The sequence below is a fragment of the Mchenga conophoros genome, linkage group LG14 (genome assembly GCF_057382185.1).
Source record: "Mchenga conophoros isolate Kocher_MC1m ecotype Shallow Benthic linkage group LG14, M_conophoros_male_GT1.1, whole genome shotgun sequence".
Lineage (NCBI taxonomy): Eukaryota > Metazoa > Chordata > Actinopteri > Cichliformes > Cichlidae > Mchenga > Mchenga conophoros.
This window is the reverse complement of record NC_140539.1, coordinates 23,183,424-23,205,213: the sequence shown is the minus strand read 5'-3', so window position 1 is coordinate 23,205,213 and position 21,790 is coordinate 23,183,424. Positions and strand designations below refer to the sequence as shown.

Sequence of the window (21,790 nt, the reverse complement as noted above, 5' to 3'; positions counted from 1 at the left end):
TGCTCCTACCCTACACCCGTCGTCATTCTCAAACAATGCCAGATGATAGACTCTTCCTTTTTCCTCCCCTCCTTTTATTTCTTTCAAGTGTCAGTAACTTTCGTTCTATCTCATCAGCTTCAATCTTCCAGCCCATTGTTTTTGCACTGTCATGTAGAGCCCTCCACTTAGTAAGCAAAAGAGACAGGCCCAAACCTCCAGAGAGACGTACCTGGCACCAGAAATTACATTTCTATTGAGTTTTATCTGCGACAAGCAATATCAGTCTAGTTTGTTAGAGTAGGTGGAAGACAGCTTAAAAATATTTCTGTTTTCACTCAACGTTTCCACTGAAAGCAAAAAAGCAGTCGGGCATCCAGATTAATGACCTTGTGCTTCTTAAATGAAAGTGTTCTTTTCACCTGCAAGCACTAGGTTTAGCAGTCTACACACACACACACACACACACACACACACACACACACACACACACACACACACACAGAGGAATAATTGATTGGCTTATTATTTAACAGAGTTAATAATCAGATGGCAGCAATCCAGTGCATTTTGGCCCATAGGACAACCTGTCAAAAGGAACATAAAAATGGGAAAGAATGTGACATAGTTGCTGGTCTGAAAGCGAGAACATATTCAGTGAGTGTCAGTTCTCTGCGTGAAAATAGCTTGTTGACGTCACAGGAGCATTGTCAATACAGTAACTCATATGACTGCTCGTTGTAGAAAAGGTATGCCGAACAGAATCTGACATGCACCTTAAATGCACCTTATGAAACTTAAAACTTAAAACTTAAACAGAAGACCACACAGAGTACCACTCCTATTAGCTAAGAACAGTAAACTGATGCTACAATTCACACTTCTTACCAAAACTGAATAATATAAGATTGGAAAATGTGCCTGCTTATGAGACTTTCTGCAGCAACATTCAAATGGTAGGGTCAGAATTGGGTATAAATGGCATGAAAGCATGGATCCAGCCCTCCTTTTATAAATTGGTCAGATTGCTGGTGGTGGTGAGGATATTTTCTTTGCTCACTTTAGGTCCCTCAGTACCAAATTCACATTTTTTTTAAACTACCTGAGTGCTATTGTCCACCATGCTTATTCATATATGACCACAGTGTATCATTTAGGAATGTATATTTCCCACCAACTGATGGCTGCCTCCAGCAGGATAACATACTGTCATAAAACTCAAATAATCTCAAACTGGGTTCTCATGATGGGTTCTCTGTACTCAAATGGCCTCTACAATCACCAGATTTGCATCCAGCAGAGCATCTTTGGAATGTGGTGGAACAGGAGATTCACATCATTGTTTGATGCTATCATGTCTGTATGGCTCGGAATTTCGGAGGAAAAATTCTAGCACCGTGTTAAATCTTTTATGGGGGCTTTGAAGGCAAAAGGGAGGCCAGTGCAGTGCTAGAAAATGTACCTAATAAGCTCAATGAGGGTATGTGACTGTTGTAAACAGTACATTCAGGGTTTTTTTTTTCTGCTGTAGATTAATATAACACAAAATTGTCTGTCCATGTTTTGGTTGTGAATTAACGTGTAATCTTATTCTCATTAGTGTGCTCTTTTGTCTTTACCACAGACAGTTTTCTTGAGAATTAGTTTGTGGTGCGATAGAGACGCGGAGGGTCCAGAGAGTGGCATAATAAAGAAGCCATTTTAAATACACACTCATCACACCACAACTCTTCTCTACCCCTGCTTCCCCGTGTTTTTAAACACGGTGGGCGTGATTGCGGATGCCGTGCCGGTGCTTCCGCCTGGCACCGCCGACCACGCCTCACCACATAGTTCTTTTTGATTTTGTTTTTTTTAAACTAAGAAATATATTAACAATAATCGCAACTTGATACTTTATTAACGTACTCAGAAGTGTAATGTGATCTTTGAACTTGTATTATATTAGTGTCGCTTCCATACGGAAAGAGCTACTGATTACTTATTTCCATAGCACGTTTTGTCATCTAAACCTCTGAGACCTCCCAGTGCTCATTTCTTGTCAGCTTTAGTGGAGTCTGTTTTGTTCTGCAGCTCTGCTTGGGGTGTATGCACATGCATGCCAATTGATTTTAGCCAGTGGGTGCAATTCCATTTTCTCTCAGGCTTGTTCAGAAGTTATCTGTATTAATGAAGTCTGTGGGAGAAAGTGCTGTTTTTCCACAAGAGGCAATTGGCTGTGTGCTCAAAAGGTTACCAGGAGTGTTCATAACTCAGAGAGTGTCATCTTATTTGAACTGCAACTACTCCTAGAACAATTGCAATTTGCACTCTCAGTTTATAGCTGCACCTCATCTGGAAAACACATCAGCTTTTCATTAAATACAAAAGAAAGTAGTGCACGCATGCGGAATTTTGAGATAATGCTACCCAATCAAAATAAGAACTGAACTCCAGAGTTTTCAGTCATTTCCACTTTCTTGTTATTTCATGCTTCTCGAGATAACGATCTGTGTAAACACTGAACACAAAGCCCACAAACCATCATTAGCTCTGGAAATGTTTTGTTTGTGATTGTGTAACATGATCACAAATTCTGATTGCACTTTCCTCCACTTGGTATGACTGCACAACCGATGACCTCCAGCTTGGCCATCAAGTACATTAAACGGCTATACCAGCTGCTGAGTTTGCCCCTGCACTTAGGCGTAATGCATTTTGAAAGGCAATAGATCAACTGTGTAGAGCAATTTGCAAAATTACAGAAAATTGCAGCGCATTTCCGGTTGTCATGTAGATGCATGACCAAAAAGGTACTAAATCTCTTTCTATATCACACCACTGTGTGATGCAACAAAAGCTAAACCCTAAGCTTAAAAACCACTGGGAGGTGTGAAATACTTGCAATCCTACCATTATCATAAAATGTCAATATCTGTATTTATATTACATACAAGACTGTTTTTCTAAAATGACATTTCCATAAATAATCTTTTAAATAGTTTTTATGGAAAATTTATGATGGCAAAATTCACTGTATGCCTACTGCTCTGTCTCATTAGTGCCCTCTGACTCTGCTTCATGTGACCGCAAGTTGGATGCTTGTTACCAAAAAACAGGCAGGTAAACCAACAAAATGATTTATTTTAAGGTGATAGAGGTGAAGCACACTATCATGTGAGGAAACAGTTACAAGAAACTGAAATGCACCAAACATATGCCCACTGCCTTGTCTTGTTCTCTTTTGCCAAAATAGCAAAGAATTTTCCATATATCAGTGTCATACTAAGGAATGAAAAAGGGAAGTTGACAAATTTAATATCCACATGCACAACTTTTAAAAAATATTCTCAGCACTTAAACTTTTTGGCATCACATTATTGGCACCTTGAGGTAGTCGTTAAAAAAGTGTAAAAGCCACAGCAGAAGTGACAGATAAACTTGTTCTGTATTTGAGTTTAAGAAAAAATAGGTTAGTAGCATAGGTAGGTAAAATAATACATCACCAACATGGCCTTAAATAGTATTTAGACACAATTAATGTGGTTGCTAAGTGATGTAAGCTCTGTAAGACTACATTACAGACAAAAAGCTGGATCTGTTAGAAATGACAGACAATAAAAGCCTGAATTCAACAGGAAAATGTACACATTCATGTAATGTTATTTAATCATTTGTTTATTAGAGAAGAAAAAAATTAAAAGAAAGAATACCAATAAAAAGAAAATTACTCATTCTTACTCATATTCTGCTGAAATGCAGTGACAAAAAGCTGAACTTATTGAACATGTGTGTGACATCAAAGCATTACAAAGGAAAGAAGAAACAATGCTTCAGGTGGTGGAAAATCAGAGTATCTGGAAATTCCCCTTTTGAGTATTTTATTTCCATACATTTATCGTTTCCGTTTCAATAATCGTCTACTTTCCTTTCCTTTTTCTTAACGTCATGTAAGGAATGTGTTCTTGCCGTCAACATTCACATCTGTACACTGATGGTCACTCAACGCATAACCAGAGCAACCTCAAGGTTTCGTCACAGACTCCATTTATAAACATGTGAATACCCAGTGTTCACATCATCTGAAACAGAGCAACGTTCTTTATCTTCTTCGTGTTTTACAGTGACGTGATTGACACATTTTGGTTTTCTCGTACTGAACCAGACTGAAAGTGATCAGCCAAACTGAAAAAGACATTTAGACCAAAAAAAGGAGTGAATGACCCACTCATTAAGAACTACAACTACAATGATGCTATTTAAACACTCACTGTGATGTAAAAGGGGAAGACAGGAGCTATGCAGCTCCCGACCCATAAGTTACAAATTTCCCTTAAATCGGAGAGGAGGAGGAGGGGACTTTTTTCTGGTCTCATAAGAGCATTAACGCATGATTCATATCTTTTCTATAACCGTTTAATTTTTGCCCAGCCCTGAACACTTCCTGCACGCACGTGTGCAGAAGCAAACCTCCCTCCTCCTACGTGTGTCTTCCCCTTTCTGTACTTCGCCCTTCCACACTTCTTACTGACATTTCAGCTGTGGCTGTCAACGGGAACTAGCAACGAGAGCAAACTACACAGTACAGAGAAAAACAACCTCTTGCATCTGTAGCTATTGAACTGGCTGTTAATGATCTGGTTCATTTGAGATTATGAGGAACTGCAGTGGCTTGGCTGCATGTCAGCAGCTCTGAAAAGTCTCTTCTGAAGCTTTTTTTCTGATCTTCCTGGACTGAACTCTGCTGAACCTGAAGCAGGTCTGGAATGCGTCTAACACTCTTCACCCACTGGACAGCTTTCTACAAGATACAACTTTCTATCAACAAACAACAGGTGAGGTCATTCATTACTGACTGGAGTTCTGGAAACCAGATGAGGGAATTTATGTAAAACTTTTTATAAACTGCCCTAGAAAAGGACAAGTTCAAAGGTAACTTTTATTATGTTTGCCAAGTTCTTAAATGTAGTAATTTATTTTGAAACCGCACTTCATATGCTGGGCTTCTTTTTGTACCCAGTGGACTGTTGTCAAGGGAAAGATGGAATGCTTGAGGTGATGTGAGTAACCACTGCAAAAATAATTAGGTTTGAAATGTTGATTCTCTGGAGGGTTGAATGTTTTCTGTGATTCTCCCAGCGGTGGTCACCACAGCACGCTGGAGAGGGCAACAGAAAACTGCTCTGGAAGAAGAAACTGTGGACTGCTTTACCTTTGAAACACCACTTTGGTATGAGGGAGGCAAGTTAAAACGCATATTTCTTCTTTTTGTTTTAAAAGGAGGGCATCTGGCAATCACCACATCCCCCCTCTTTAGAGATAAGGCTAAAATGCTGCTCTCTTAACAATTCATAATGACAACCAGATTTACTTCAGCACATAATGCTAACAAACACATAGTTGGCTCAGATGGAAAAAACGAGTGAATCAAGCCCTGGCCAGCTGTGCAAAGTAGTCGTTTGTTTGGATTTGAAATGTACTGATAGAGACAGCAAAAGAACAAAAAAGATGTATGCAAGAGGAAAAAAGAAAAAAAATATTGTTTTTAAGAAGGACCTGAACAGGACAAATGAACCATTACAGGCATTAGAGGTAAACTCTATCTTTGTAATAGGGGAATACCTGTTTGTCATTAGTCATAGTATCCTAAGTGGTGACTAACAACTGAAATATTTTAGAAAAGTTTTGATTTATGAGGAAAACTTTCCTATAATGCAGTCATGATAAGTCTCCCATTTTTTTTTTTTTTTAAATTTTATGAATAATCCATTAAATCAAACCCATTTCAAACACACCTGCACACAGGCACGTGCAGACACACATTATCGTTCTCTGAAGACGATCTGTCTCCAAATGGCTTCTCTATTATTGAGTTTTCTGGACGTTAATAGCATTAGATGCTTCCTGAGCCTATAAACACACCAGGGTCAAGCCTGGAAGAGAGAGAGGGAACAAAACAAAGAGAGGAAACAAATATCAGCAAAAGCCACAGAAATAACGAGCAAAGTTTGATCTCCTAATGCTTAAATTTTATACAGCAAATGGAAAGAATAAAATATCTGTACAAAAATATTTTAGTCTTGTGGTCTACATTAAGAAGAGTGTGTTAACCATTGGTTCCCATTACCTGGTAAAATAATTAATGTGGATTTTTTTTCCAGTGGAACACAAACTAAACATTAACCCCTTAATCGTCACAATGAATGGGTGTATAAGATTGTACTGATGGTGTAAATATGAATAAATACTTCGGTTATTAACTGAAACCAGAGGACATTTTCAAAAAATTCTGTTGTGATAAACTAAAATTTTAAAAAATGTTCAAGGCTGATGACACAGTTTCACAGACCAATAGAAAGCCTATAAACAGTCTGAAAGGAAAACCATAACACAACCAGTTGAACTTTGTAACAGTTCCTCTGAAACAACATTCCTAATTATGTAGTATTCATGTGTGAGTTCTTTTGTACAATCAGGTTCTGGCCTTAGTTAGCCTGTCATAGTTTCGTTGAATTATTTTTGAACCAAGCTGAACTCATGCTCGGTCTGCCCAGAAATATCCTTCTCAGTCAGCATCTTAACATGTCTGTTTAACCGCACTGTTAGCATCTGTAGTCAAAACATGGCCATGCTGTAGGAAATCCAAATTTACCCCGAATAAACCACTAAACTGTTTTAACTGTGCAGCATCTTTTGTATTTTTAATGCATTAGTCGTCAATTATGACTATATATTCCAAACCATTTTTAGGTTTCATATTATTTATGAATGTGTCAGAATTTAAAACATTAACAAGAACGCGCGAATAGCCTCCTTCTGTAACAGTTAAGCATGTCACTCTTTAACTTTTACATTAAACAGAGTAGATTAAAACAGGGGGACAAAAAGCCTAAAGCTGTGCATTACTAGAAAACAATTAGGTCTGTTATGTTAAGAGATGGTCATGTCCCATATGAAATGTGTAGGATTTCATTGAAAACAACTGGACTTTAAAAAGTGAAAGTTTAGTGAACTCTATTTATTTGTACTTTGATGAGATGTATAATTGAGTAAAACATATAAAAATATTTATCATTTATACACATTAATGTGTTGCAAGCCCTATGATGTAAGTCATTTTCTGTTAAGCCTGCAACGTGCTGCACAAAATTCATGCGACACGCCTGTAATGTAACTGATCGTTATGCCTGCACGATAATATGTATGGGATATATAAACGTCATAAAGAATTAACTTTATTAAATGTTAATAATAATGTTTTGCTAAGTTATGCACTTTTATGGACACTACCTAATTTTTCAAACAAAGTTGACAACTTCATACATCACATATTGACATGAAGAAAGACAATTAGTGTCATGTGATCATCTACATGTGTGCTCCAAATAAATTTTTTTTTTTTAAATCTAGAAAATCTGTATTTCAAAAAAGTCCTCCTGCCGTTCAAAAGGCATTGTTTGCACCCCTTACTTGTCTTAGTCTGCAAAATAGGTATATTTTGTTATCTTTTCTGGACATAAAAAACTGAAAGAGCAGGAAATGCAAATGTGATCCATCATCATTTCAATTATATTTTCAGTCATAGAGCCTTTTATTTTTTTCCCCCAGGAGGTAGCTTACATGGCCTTCAGTAAGAACTGGAATCTGTTCATGGCCTTTGCATTGAATTATACTTCTTCTCTACCAAGCTAGTTAGTGAGCCAGCATTACCATTATAATAACAACAACAACAACAACAACAACAATACATTTTATTTAGGAAAGTGCCTTTCAAAACACTCAAGGACACTGTACACAGCAGAATAGAGACAAGCAATAACAACAACAAACATAACAACTTACAAATTTATAAGGATAAAACATAAAGCAAATAAATAAAAGAGATTATGTGATAATGCATATTATGGGAAATAAAATGCAGCTCACATGTTCAGAATCAGAATCAGAATCAGAATACTTTATTGATCCCTGGGGGAAATTATTTTTTGTTACAGTGCTCCATTTTAAACCAACATTAAGACAAGACAGACAATACGCTAACTAAGAATAGTACAATATATACATATATATACATACATACATAAGTCACTTATAAATAAATATTTGGAAAAGAAACATGTGTAGTTGTAGCAGCAAACAGTGTGTTAAGTGGATGCGTTGTACAGGGAGATGGCCACAGGCAGGAATGATTTCCTGTGTCGTTCAGTGGTGCTTTTCGGTAATCTCAGTCTCTCACTGAACGAGCTCCTGTGACTGACCAACATGTCATGGAGTGGGTGGGAGGTGTTATCCAACATTGTCTTTATCTTGGACAGCATCCGCCTCTCCGACACCACCTTGAGGGAGTCCAGCTCCATCCCCACAACATTGCTGGCCTTACGGATCAGTTTATTAAGTCTGTTGGCATCTGCGACCCTCAGCCTGCTCCCCCAGCATGCAACAGCATAGAGGATCGCACTGGCCACCACAGACTCATAGAAAATCCTCAGCATTTTCTGGCAGATGTTGAAGGACCTCAGTCGCCTCAAAAAATAGAGACGACTCTGGCCCTTCCTGTAAAGTGCTGTGGTGTTTTTAGCCCAGTCCAGTTTATTGTCAATGTGTACTCCAAGGTATTTATAGTCCTCCACAATGTCAACACTGACCCCCTGGATTGAAACAGGGGTCAAGTGTTTCCTGGTCTTCCTGAAGTCCACGATCAGTTCCTTGGTCTTTGCCACGTTGAGCTGCAGATGATTCTGCTCACACCACGTGACAAAGGAGTCGACCACAGCCCGGTACTCTGTCTCATCATCCCTGCTGATGCATCCAACCACCGCAGAGTCATCAGAAAACTTCTGAAGATGGCAGGTCTCTGTGCAGTGGCTGAAGTCTGTGGTGTAGAGGGTGAAGAGGAAGGGGGAGAGGACAGTCCCCTGTGGTGCCCCTGTGTTGCTAATCACCTTGTCAGACACACACTGTGGGAGACGTACATATTGTGGTCTTCCTGTCAGGTAATCAACAATCCAGGACACCAGAGAAGCATCCACCTGCATCGCTGCTAACTTATCACCCAGGAGGGTCGGCCTGATGGTGTTGAAAGCACTGGAAAAGTCAAAAAACATGACCCTCACAGTGCTCGCCGGCTGGTCCAGATGGGTGTAGACACGATTGAGCAGGTAGATGATGGCGTCCTCTGTTCCGAGACGAGGCTGATAAGCGAACTGAAGGGGATCCAGATGTGGTCTTACTATGGGTCGCAGCTGGTCCAGGATGAGCCTTTCCAGGGTCTTCATGATGTGGGAGGTCAGTGCCACGGGCCTGTAATCCTGGGGGCCACTGGGACGAGGCGTCTTTGGTACAGGGACGAGGCATGATGTCTTCCACATCACCGGGACCCTCTGCAGACTCAGACTCAGCATAAACAGTTTATGAAAGACTCCACACAGCTGGGGGGCACAGGCCTTGAGGACAAGGGGACTCACTCCGTCTGGTCCAGCAGACTTGCCTGAGTGAAGTCTCCTCATTTGCATCTCAACCTGGTATTGAGTGAAGGTGATGGATGGGGGAGGGGTGTCAGGACTCTCACAGGAGGCAACATGTGAAGAGAGAGGCTGGCACAGTGGTGTGGTTCTGGATTCCAGGCTGACTGCAGGTGAGGTTGTGGGGGTGGGAGCAGACACTGTGGTGTCGAATCTATTGAAAAACAGATTCAACTCGTCGGCTCTATTCTCACCTCCCTCAGCTCCCCTGCTGTTGGTTGGCCTGAATCCAGTGATGGTCTTCATGCCCCTCCACACCTCTCTCATGCTGTTCTGCTGGAGTTTCCACTCCAGCTTCCTCCTGTAATTGTCCTTAGCCTCTCTGATCTTGTCCTTTAGTAACACCTGGACCTTCCTCACCTCCTCTTTGTTGCCCCCTCTGAAAGCCCTCTTCTTGTTGTTGAGGAGGGCTTTGATGTCCTTAGTCACCCACGGCTTGTTATTTGGGTAACAATGAACAGTCTGAGCTGGAACAATGGAGTCGGTGCAGAAAGTTATGTAGTCTGTGATACACTCAGTAAGCCCATTGATGTCCTCGGCGTGAGGCTCACAGAGTGTTTCCCAGTCGGTCACCTCGAAACAGCCCTGTAGTTCCGCTATTGCCTCCTCTGACCACCTCCTAACAGTCCTGGTGGTCACAGGTTCCCTCCTCACAATTGGCACATAGCGGGGGGTGAGGTGAATCAGGTTATGATCTGACCTACCAAGTGGGGGGAGGGAGGAGGAGCTGTATGCATCCTTGACGTTAGCATACAGTAAGTCTAAAGTTTTCTCTCCCCTGGTGGGACAGTCCACATATTGTTTGAATGTTGGTAGTGTATTGTCCAGTGATACATGGTTGAAGTCACCCGAGATCACAATAAAGGCACTCGGGTGCTGAGTCTGTAGCCGAGCTATGGCAGAGTGGATAGTGTCACATGCAGCTGTGGGGTTAGCAGAGGGGGGAACATAAACAGCCACCAAGATGACGTGAGAGAATTCCCTGGGTAAATAATACGGCCTGAGTCCAACAGCACACAGTTCAGTGTCCGGGCAACAAATCCTTTCTTTGATTGTTATGTTGGCAGGGTTACACCACCGGTTGTTAACTAAAACAGCAAGCCCACCTCCTTTACGCTTACCACTAGCGATGCTGTCCCTGTCCGCCCGAACAGTGTGGAAGCCTTCCACGGAAGCATTCTCATCGGGAATGACCTGGTGCAGCCATGATTCGGTGAAACACATCAGGCTACACTCTCGGTATTCCCTCTGACTCCGTACCAGTGCTGAGAGCTCGTCGATTTTACTTGCCAACGATCGCACATTTCCCATCACGATAGACGGCAGACACGGTTTAAACCTCCTCCTCGCTTCGAGCCTCCGCTGTCTCACCGTCACCTTTTTTCTTCTCTTCTGTCCTTGACCTCTGCATCCCCGATGTGTTTTCCTCCAAATTTCAGCTGGTACTTCTGCGGGCACTTCTGCGGGCCTGGCCAGCGAGCCGGCCGGCATCAGGGCGATCAGCTGATCTCTGGAGTAAACAGTCCGTGCGTGTAGGAGATGTGCCGCGGTCCCGTTCCATGATAAAAGTAACAGTTCCACGGCCACCAGAAGAACAAAAACTCTCTCAATCCACATGATTGAGTAAGAGATAGAAAACGGAGGAAAATACAAGTCAGAACAAAAAAAGAATACGTAAGAAAAAAGAGCTAAACTAAGAGAAAAGCAGGAGCGACTGTAACAGGCTGCACGCTGGTTGGCGCATGCGCACTATGTTACAAGTCACAGTAAGCTACAACAGATTGTTTGCAGTTATGCTAGCTTGGCCAAAAAACCTCACTCATCAGTGTATTACAAAGAATACCCAACAAAGAGCGCAGAGGTTCTCTCAGATGCCTTGCCCACTGACCTTGTCGTTATACCACAAATCTCTCACCTTTTAACCCTTGTGTGGTGTTCGTATTTTTGTTACTCAGCCAGTGTTCATGGGTCTGGTGGACCCGCTAGAGTTTTGGCTTTCCAAATTAACACTATCAAACAATTTTATGTTAAATTACTCAACAGATGTTTACTTCATCCCAATTACAAGACATATGAACAGCAAACATGGTTAATTTTTTCCCTTTACCTTTGTTAGATCACATTTATGAATTAATGTGCTTCTCGTTTTTCTTTTATATAAAATGTTATAAATAAATCAGTTATAATCAAGTGGAGTGAGTGGAAAGACACAACACATTTACACGTGAAAAAATAATTAATTGTTTAATTTTTCTTTTGAAAAAAACTGAACACGGGTCTCACAGACCCGAACACCATACAAGGGTTAAATGTCCAAGTTCAGTCGAATAGTTTCGTATCCTCTCTGAAACTGCACTGCTAGCTTTACTCTCATGGAAAAGAAGACTTCTTCAAAGAGGAAAAGTTCATGTCAAAATAACAAAATCAGTCTCACAGCAGATTATTTGACCTGCTCTTTGTCTTTTATCTTTTTGAAACAGAAAGTATTACTGGATTATTATTAAATTCATTTTGAAATTCTTGTCTCTGCTGGGTTACGCTAATCTTTAAGATGTATCTGGTGTGAATTACACTCAGAGCTCTGTGATGGACCAGGTGTGATGGTTCAAATCAGGGAGAGAATTAATTGATTCATTTATAGAGTGCATGAGTTTCACATTACTCATTCTTGAAGCTGCAGTAAACAACTACCTTCGTCACATCTGCATCTGTTTGTAACGTCACATTTTCCACGTGTGGGACTAATAAAGGTTATCTTATCTTATCTTTAAATTGGAAATAACTGGTCCAACTCACTATATGACTGCCAACTTTTTTGTCCCCCAGAATGCAATTCTGTGGGAGCCTGCAAGGCTCTTATTGTGCTGAGAAACAAAAAGTAACCTGTAATCTGTGATTACTGTAAAATGCAAATAATCAGTTTGCCTGTACATTCTGTGCGATCCTCGCCTGCAACTTAGACCATGCAGGAGAATAAATGCAGCAATTTATAGATAATTTAATAAAAAGTAGCATTAACAACAAGTAATGTTGATCGAGTGCTCAGGTGATCGAGTGCAGAAGGTTCTACATCAAGTTAATCTAAAAGGTATCAGGTCCTTAATGCTGTCTGTTTCCACAACAACGACAGCTTACCTTATGACATGTGTTCTCCATACAGTGCAGCTGAGGCAGGGACTTTTGGCAATTTCACTTTCTATTAAAACCGTGGGTGCAAACTGTTTTCATCAAGCAGCATGACTAAACCCATACTAGGAAGCGGAGGACTCCCATCGACACTATGCCTGAACACCATATAGTGTGCAGAATCAAACTATCTCACATTGAGAAACATCAGGACAACCAAATTATTTTTTTTATCTCTTGAGCTCAGTCAACCATGAAATAGAATAGGGGATACAAAATATCTAAGCTATATTATATGTTTTTAAAGTATTACGGTGAAGTCGTGTTACCATACAAATTGTTACTGTATTTATTTTAATTTCATGGATTTAATGATGTATTTTTGTCTTGCAGGTGATTTTTTTAACCAGGGGAGTTACAGCTAACTAAAGGAACCATGAACTCCACTTTTAAACCAGAAACAGGCAACAACTCAACATGCGTTAACATTGGAGAGAGTGTTGTCAGTGACTTGCTGATGTCTGTTTACATACTGGCCTTTGTTTTTGGTTTGATCTTCAATGTACTGACCCTGGGCCCCATCATTCAACAAGTGAGGCAAAAAAATGTCCTGGGAATCTTCCTGCTCAACCTGTCTATCTCTGACTTCCTTTTCATCATCACTATGCCCCTTTGGATAAATTATTACCGGTTTAACCACCGCTGGATGCTAGGTTCTGGGTCCTGCAGTGTAGCTGGCTTTGTCTACTACTCTAATATGTATATCAGCATCTACCTGCTTTGCTGTATCTCTGTAGACCGCTGTCTGGTGGTCAGCTACCCACTCCGCTTCAAGACACACCGAACTTCTTGCTACGCCTGGATGCAGTGTATCGTAGTTTATGTGGTAGTGGTGGTGATACACATCATAATGCTGGTCTATGATAATCTCACAGACGCCCATGATGAGAACAACAATAATGACCGTTGTTATGAGACCTACCCCATGGAGAAGCCTATTGCTCTATTCAACTTGCTCAGAGTAGGCTTGGGCTTCCTGCTACCCCTGCTAGTGCTGGCAGTGAGCTACTGGAGGGTGTTAGCCACTGTGGGCCGAAGTCCCGGCCTGAGCGCCCAGGTTAAGAGGAAGGTCCGTCTTCTCTCCTTTGGAGTCATTGGGATCTTCTCAGTTTGCTTTGCTCCATATCATATTCTTTTGCTCATACGCTCACTAGTATTTTATAATAACAATTTTGATAAGAGTCACAATGGGAGTTACTGCAAGTTTGAAGAACAAATGCACTTCTTCTTCTCCTGTACGCTTGCACTGTCCAGTTTGAATGCTGTGGTGGACCCAGTGCTGTATGTGTTGGTGAGTAATGGAGTCTGGGAGCAGATGAAACTAACCTGGAGATGCCGCAGACGGACTGAACAAGAAGACTGTGCACTAACTGCTTACAAAGGAGGAAAAGCTGCCACTACTGCCACTACTAATTTAATATGAATAATAAGCTATATGTGATAGACATGTGTACAATTGTATGTGTGTGAGTGTGTATTGAGATATTATAGGATTTTGCATGGCAGCTTTTTCAAGTAAAGTCTTCCTCTCATGAGTTAAGTAACGGGATTATTTCCATCCCACTTGTGTATGTTATTTTGTGTATGTATAAAAGGCAATCTTTGTTGTTACATTTGTATGTTATATCGAGCACAGTGTAAGGAGGAAGCTGAATAATGTATGCATCTGAGTCCTGGTTAATGTGATATTAGTCTCGGGTTCTGCTCTCCCACGAGTTCTTCAGTGTAAGCCACTTCTGGTTTTGTTGTTAGACACTGTTGCCGCAACTGAAGAGCCATTGTATTTTTTTTTGTCCAATCTATGCAATCATAGCGTGACTGAGCAACCCTGATATATTTAAATATGCATTACCTCCAATGCATGCCATACAAAGCCTTTGTTAGCATAACTTTGTGTGCCCAGTGTCTGACATATTTAACAAGAAATAAATCAGTATTATGTCCAGGTGCTCAGAGTTTTTTTTCACGCAGACAGTATGCAACAATTAACCCATACACCCAGTCTCTTAGTCTTCGCCATTAAACATATAGATAATTATAAATGCAACATAGCTGTGTGCTTCACAAGTGTCAAGTTGAAAAGGAAGGCAATAATGATGGATGTATATAAGTGTGTGTCAGGGGTGTGAGACAGAAATGGAGAAAAAGAATAATAAAGTGAAAGAAAGACAGCAAAAAGACTGAAAGAGGAAGCGTTTGAATCAACATTATGTCTGTTACTTGGTTCATAATTTATACAGCAGCTTCCTCATGCGTCAGCAGAGCTTTTTTTAGTAAACATCATTACAATCTAAGATGAACATTGACTGCATAGTATAAACCCTGAATAAAACCAGTTTTGTTTAATTAAAAGTCTATACTGCTGATTTCCTGAATTGTACAATCATGTATATCCTTCCATAAGAAGCAGTTTTGGAGGTTTGCTACTCTGGAGAATTCTGGTATCTGTTCATATGATGCCATGATCTTCCCATCAAATTCACCCTACCATGGAGCTATGCTCATAGAAACTACAAAAACCCCAAGAGCAACATTTCAGACAGGTCTCAGTTAACCTATGACAAATTGGCCAAAAAGGGGAAGGACACAAGTGTTACAATAGCCCAATGTCCAGACCTCAAGTCAACTGAAATGCTGCGACAGGAACACAAATAGCTGTGCATAAAAGAATGGCCGCAAACCTCAATCAACTTAGTCAATTTTATAGAGAAGAGTTCACCAAAATTATTCCACAATAATGTCAGAGAATAATAAATGAATACAGAATGACTCCTTTAGATATCGCTGCTTTGGGTCTAGCAAAGTGTTTTGTTTTTTTAAAATAAAAGGATAAAGATAAAGCCAGGCTTTTTTCCTCTGAAGTACAGAAATGTTCTGGTTTCTAAACCTTACTTTATTTTTAAACCCTCAGATACATCATGTTTAGATGCTTGAAAAGCTCTGTTGGCAAAAAAAGAAAGCATGTATCTATTTTTGAATGGAAGTCACAACTGGTGATGCTGAAGCTGCCCCATTAACTTCTTTTCAGATGGAAAAGAAAGAAAAACCCATGTTATTTTCACCACAATTTTAAAGCTTGCAGCATTTTGAAGAAGCGTTAGTAAACGAATCAGGTTTAAAGAAATTAATGTTGCAGTCAATCATCTTGTGGCATTAGCTCCAACATCTTAAAGATCCATTTTCTCCAGACTCAGCTTTTAATGAGCTAACTCAGGTTGTAGCCAGACTCATAGGAAAATCAATGCGACTCCATTGATTAGCTGTTATGACTCATAGCATTGTAATGCAGGCTTGGTCTTAATGGACTATACCAACAAGCTATACTTAGATCTTATTTTAAGCATTTGGAGTCTTTGGACATATATAACGGAGCACTCAATAGAATGAAGTTTTTAATTTCCTTTTACCCTAATGAGCTGATTAATAATTAATATTTCTACTGAAACGCAGCAGACGTTCTGCTAATTATGTTTTGTATTTCATAAGAAAGAAGCTCTCATAATGAAACTCTTTTTTTTTTTTTTACAGTGTACTGTCTTTGTGTTTTTGTTTTATTTTTTAAAAACTATTTCTGCTTATTAAAGAGTGGACCTTAAAGAAAAAAGATAATTGAAATATTTTAGAAAAGGAAGACAGCAAAGTTATTAATTGTACAATAAAGAGTTTGCGATTTACTTGTGCTGCATCACATCCACTGAAGCATATTAAATTGAATGACACTTAGGAAGGTTTGTCTCATCAGAGACTTGTTCATGTATATTTGTGTGAAGCCATTGTCCATATCTTAACTGTAACAACAAGGGTACGAAAAATTGAAGCACAGCCAGAGATCATACAGGAAATCAGATAAAAGCCAAGCATCCAAACTTTTACATGCAAGCAAAAACATCTTACATGAGTATTAGTCAGAGGAGCAATTTACACAAGAGAAGAGGCAAAAATGCCCACAAAGGCTAGTTATACACTAGAAAAAATTGCATTTCCTGCGAAAATGCTGTGTGGATGCCTTACGCTGAAGATTTCTGCTGAAAAAAGCAGAAAAAGTTGAAAAAACAAAAAACATTGCCCTGAGCGAGATTCGAACCTGGCCTTTCTGATCTATAGGCGGCGTCTCACCTTACTGGACCAAACTGATTCTTACAAAGAAGAGGTGGAGAGACTGACAATTCTGGTGAAATTAGCAGAAGCTGCTTAGTATTGTGCTAATAAGAGGTGAAAAGGCTAAACATTTAGCAGAAAAGAGGTGAATCAGAAGAAGTTCTGCTGAAAAGAGGTAAAGAAGCAAAAAGATGAGTTGAAAAGAGGTGTAGAAGTGCTTGCTGAAGATGGCTGTATGTGTAATGACACACTGGAGAGTGTCAAGAAAGCAGAGCGCATGCAAGCAGGGAACATGTGTAGCAACTGTCACAGGTAGGATTCGAAACTCTGCCCCCGGGTCTCACGGCAGCTGCCCTACCCTCTGAGCCAAATGAGTTCTGGTCTCAAGCAAATATATGATGAGAGAGAAAATGTGCACTGTGGAGCAGAAGCTCAAATTAGCAGAAAAGAGGTGAAGAGGAAGAACTTTGTTGTGAAATGAGGTAAAGAAACTGAAATTTGTGCTTAAAACAAGTGAAAAAGCTGAACTCTGAAATCCTGCTAAAACAGTAGTAGAGGCTGATATTTTTCAGCTACTCACTGAGCCAAACTGGTTCTCACGTAACTGAAAAAAGGTGGAAAAGCTTAAAATTCTAATGAAAACAGCAGAAGAGGCTAAGTGCACTGTGGAGCAGGAGCTCTAATTAGCAGAAAAGAGGTGAAGAGGAATAATTTCTGCTGAAAAGAGGTAAAGAAGCAAAAAGCCGAGTTGAAAAGAAGTGTAGAAGCAGAAGTGCTTGCTGAAGATGGCTGTATGTGTAATGACACACTGGAGAGTGTCAAGAAAGCAGAGCGCATGCAAGCAGTGAACATGTGTAGCAGCTGTCACAGGTAGGATTCGAACCTCTGCCACCGGGTCTCACGACAGATGCCCTACCCTCTGAGCCAAATGAGTTCTGGTCACAAGCAAAGATATGATGAGAGGGAAAATGTGCACTGTGGAGCAGCAGCTCAAATTAGCAGAAAAGAGGTGAAGAGGAAGAACTTTGTTGTGAAATGAGGTAAAGAAACTGAAATTTGTGCTTAAAACAAGTGAAAAAGCTGAACTCTGAAATCCTGCTAAAACAGCAGAAGAGGCTGATATTTTTCAGCTACTCATTGAGCCAAACTGGTTCTCACGTAACTGAAAAAAGGTGGAAAAGCTTAAAATTCTAATGAAAACAGCAGAAGAGGCTGAGTGCACTGTGGAACAGAAGCTCAAATTAGCAGAAAAGAGGTGAAAACAGCAGAAGAGGGTGAGATTTGTGCTGATAAGAGGTGAAACTGCGGAACCAATCAGAGGTACTGCTTCTGTCTGCTTCATCAGGCTGTGTACTTGTATGTATTTCTGCCATAGACTGTTAACCAGAATCTGAGGTCCATATTAGAAAAGCTGCTAAAATCATTAAACTTTGCAGAATTGTAATAAATTATCAATATGAATTACCGGTCTGTGATAGTGTATAAATTTGTAGTTAAAAAAAAAACATGTGGGCCAAGGTGGAATCGAACCCACGACCTCTGGTCTGAAGAGCGGTGTCATTACCAATCGCGCCACCTCTAAGGGGGCGGGCGCTTTGAAAAAAAGGGTGATGAGGAGTCAGAATTAGATCGCGGTGAGACGCGAAAAACGCCGTTTTTTGGAGTTACAAAACGTCGTGTAACTCAAAAACTAGGTGGGATAGAAGCATAATTCTTGCACTGGGTGAATCAGCGGACTTTGGTGTACTTTGACTGCGATTTACATAGCTCTTTGTATCTCCGTCGCGGAGATATGACGAGAGAAGAAACGGCTTCATTTTCGGAATTTGAAAAATGAGAGGAGGACAGATTTCCACCCCTCAAACAAGTCTAACTCATCTCAGAACGGTAATAGGTGAGAAAATAATTCTTGAATTGTGAGTGTCAGGAGTGTCTGAAGATATACAGGGACAAGCCTCATGTCTTAACTTTGCTTCGTTAAGGAGATATGACGATTTGAAAATGCCTTCAGTTTCAGTATTTCAGCTCTGAGTTTCACAACCTCCCCATAGACTTTGAATAGGGAGTTTTTAGACCATGTGTCACTTCGAGGCAAATTGTGAAAAAAACGTAACTCTCACAATAATTATAGTGACACTGTCTTAAAGCCAGCAAAAATACCTACGTTTTGATGTATAATTTGTGGAAGTTGAGTGGAAATTGAGCGAGTAGCAAGGAGTTGTTCAGACATGAAGAGAAAATTCAGAACGGACGAGTGTGCAGTGGGAGTTAATTGCATAGCAACCATAGCAACACATGTATTTTCTGAAAAATCACAAAGTTGTAACTGAAAACTTAAAGAGTCATTACATGAAAACGGTAACAGATATGAAAAAGCTGAATCACACAGGAATAGCCCAATCATCTGAGAACGTTTTAAAGTTTGAATGGAGTTTCTAGGTGAAAGTATGAGGAAGTAGTTAAGTTTCAAAGACAAGCAAGTTTTAGCAGAATTGTAGAAGTTTCCCATTCATTTCAATGGGACAAATTAAAGGAAAAAAGTGTAATATTTTAAAAAGTATAATAGTAATAAGTACCAAAAGATATAGCAGTCGAAAGCAGAAATAGCAGAACAGTTTAGAGTTTGAATGGTAAAAATCGGCTGAAAACTGAGGGAGTAGTTAAGCGGCAAAGAAACGGAGCAACTAGAATAACTAGAAAGTGCATTTTCTGAAGAAACTGCAGTGTGAATGCTTGAATCTGAATGTATGCACTGAAATGAATTAATTGCTGAATTTTGAGTTAAAAATATTGAATGAGATTAAAAAAAAACAAAAAACCCCCGAATTTAACCTGAAAACAAAGGTGCTGAACTGCTAAAAGCTGAAGGTTACACAGAAGAAGGAGTTGGAAAAAAACTGAAAATGTTTTAAATGTAAATTAGAAAACCCTAAGAAATGAGAAAAGAACATTTAGAGTCAGAAAACATCTGAATGAATATCAAAAGGTCATATTCTTTGAATCACTGAATGACTAAAATGTGATCCCTCCACTTGGACCCACACAGTTTAAAAAGTTTACATCTCTGAGCTTTGAAAGACAAGATGTTGGAAAAAGAACAACGATGGCGACGTTTTGAGGTTAAAATGATGGCTTTAACACTGTGGACACAGCAGCAGTTGAAAGAGAAGTGTTTAAGATGAATCTTGGTACAGTGGCAGGCAGAGCTCGTTAAGCAGGCAGGTGTGAGCCTGGTTGCTATAGTGACTGCACCCAATGGCTCCATACACACGCACACAGACATGCACCTCACTTTTGCTGCTTAAAATGAACAGAAAATTCAGGCCGAAACAAATCGTTCCCAAATGAAAAGTAAAAGTCATATTGACAAAATTCTTTCACTGTGAGCGACAGCAATGTCTAGTCTACCAAATTCTCAGTTTTCATGTCTGTGGAGTTTATTATATGGACGTGGTGACAGTGGAAAGACACCATGCTCTTCTGATTTTCAAACGAACCTTCTGAGCCATTTTAACATTAGAGTCTATGGAAGAGTTGGAGGGAGGAGGCTGTGCATTGGTGACATTTACGAAAGAACCATAACACCTAGGACAATAGTAAACACATTGGATGAAAGAGGACAGCGATGGCTACGTTTTGAGGGTAAAATCATACCTGTAGAGCAAACGCTACGGACACAGCAGCAGTTTTAAAAAAGATTTTAAGATTAATTTTTTTGCTCCTCTCACTCTAGCAGTTGAGCTGTCTCACTCTAGCCCCAACATTCCGTCCCATACACACCCATTATAAACTTTGAAACGGGTGAAAAAACATCATGAAACTTAAACTGGAACTGAAGAAAAAGTATAATAGATATTGAAAAGATAAATACAAGTTGAATAGTTGAATGTCTTGTCTTCGTTTTAAAGTTTGAATGGTGGCTCTATGTCAATGTATGTGGAAGTAGATACAGTTTAAAGAGGAGGAAGTTAAATGAGAATTTGAAGGGTCTCCCCATTGAAATACATTATAAATTTTTGTTGAAAAAAGTTGAATAAAATTAAAAATATAAATGTTAAAAATGAGAAAAATAGAAGCAATGTTGTCCAAAAGAATAGGAATCTAACGGTGTTTGAATGGTTTTTCTAAGTTGAACGGTTTTGAAGGAGTAGGCTTTCAAAAAACGTACGGAAAAATAAAATATAATAATAACTAGAAAGTGCATTTTCTGAAGAAACTGCAGTGTGAATGCTTGAATCTGAATGTATGCACTGAAATGAATTAATTGCTGAATTTTGAGTTAAAAATATTAAATGAAATTTTAAAAAAACAAACAAAAAACCCCCGAATTTAACCTGAAAACAAAGGTGCTGAACTGCTAAAAGCTGAAGGTTACACAGAAGAAGGAGTTGGAAAAAAACTGAAAATGTTTTAAATGTAAATTAGAAAACCCTAAGAAATGAGAAAAGAACATTTAGAGTCAGAAAACATCTGAATGAATATCAAAAGGTCATATTCTTTGAATCACTGAATGACTCAAATGTGATCCCTCCACTTTGATCCACACAGTTTAAAAAGTTTAAATGCCTGAGCTTTGAAAGATACGGTGTTGGAAAGAGAACAATAATGGCGACAATTTGAGGGTAAAATGATGGCTGTAACACTGTGGACACAGCAGCAGTTGAAAGAGAAGTGCTTAAGATGAATCTTGGCACAGTGGCAGGCAGAGCTCGTTAAGCAGGCAGGTGTGAGCCTGGTTGCTATAGTGACCGCACCCAATGGCTCCATACACACGTACACAGACATGCGCCTCACTTTTGCTGCTTAAAATGAACAGAAAAGTCAGGCCCAAACAAATTCTTCCCAAATGAAAAGTACATGTCGTATTGACAAAATTCTTTCACCGTGAGCGACAGCCATGTCTAGTCTACCTAATTCTCAGTTTTCATGCCTGTGGAGTTTATTATATGGACGTGGTGACAGTGTAAAGACACCATGCTCTTCTGATTTTCAAACGAACCTTCTGAGCCATTTTAACATTAGAGTCT

At 39.7% G+C, this 21,790-nt stretch overlaps 1 protein-coding gene and 1 long non-coding RNA gene across 2 annotated transcripts in view; both read left to right on the top strand.

Moving 5' to 3' along the window:
- The first annotated feature begins 4,474 nt into the window (after nucleotides 1-4,474).
- On the top strand, nucleotides 4,475-14,608 carry gpr184 (G protein-coupled receptor 184). Its single transcript, XM_085243461.1, has 2 exons — nucleotides 4,475-4,793; nucleotides 12,999-14,608. The coding sequence occupies exon 2, from the start codon at nucleotides 13,042-13,044 to the stop codon at nucleotides 14,086-14,088; it is 1,047 nt and encodes a 348-aa protein (XP_085099587.1). The 5' UTR covers nucleotides 4,475-4,793; nucleotides 12,999-13,041; the 3' UTR covers nucleotides 14,089-14,608.
- Nucleotides 14,609-16,638: 2,030 nt separating this feature from the next.
- Nucleotides 16,639-21,790, top strand: part of LOC146559734 (uncharacterized) — a 51,156-nt gene continuing 46,004 nt past the window's right edge. The window contains exon 1 of the long non-coding RNA XR_014888174.1: nucleotides 16,639-18,657. This is a non-coding gene — a long non-coding RNA (uncharacterized LOC146559734). The remainder of the gene's footprint in view (nucleotides 18,658-21,790) is intronic.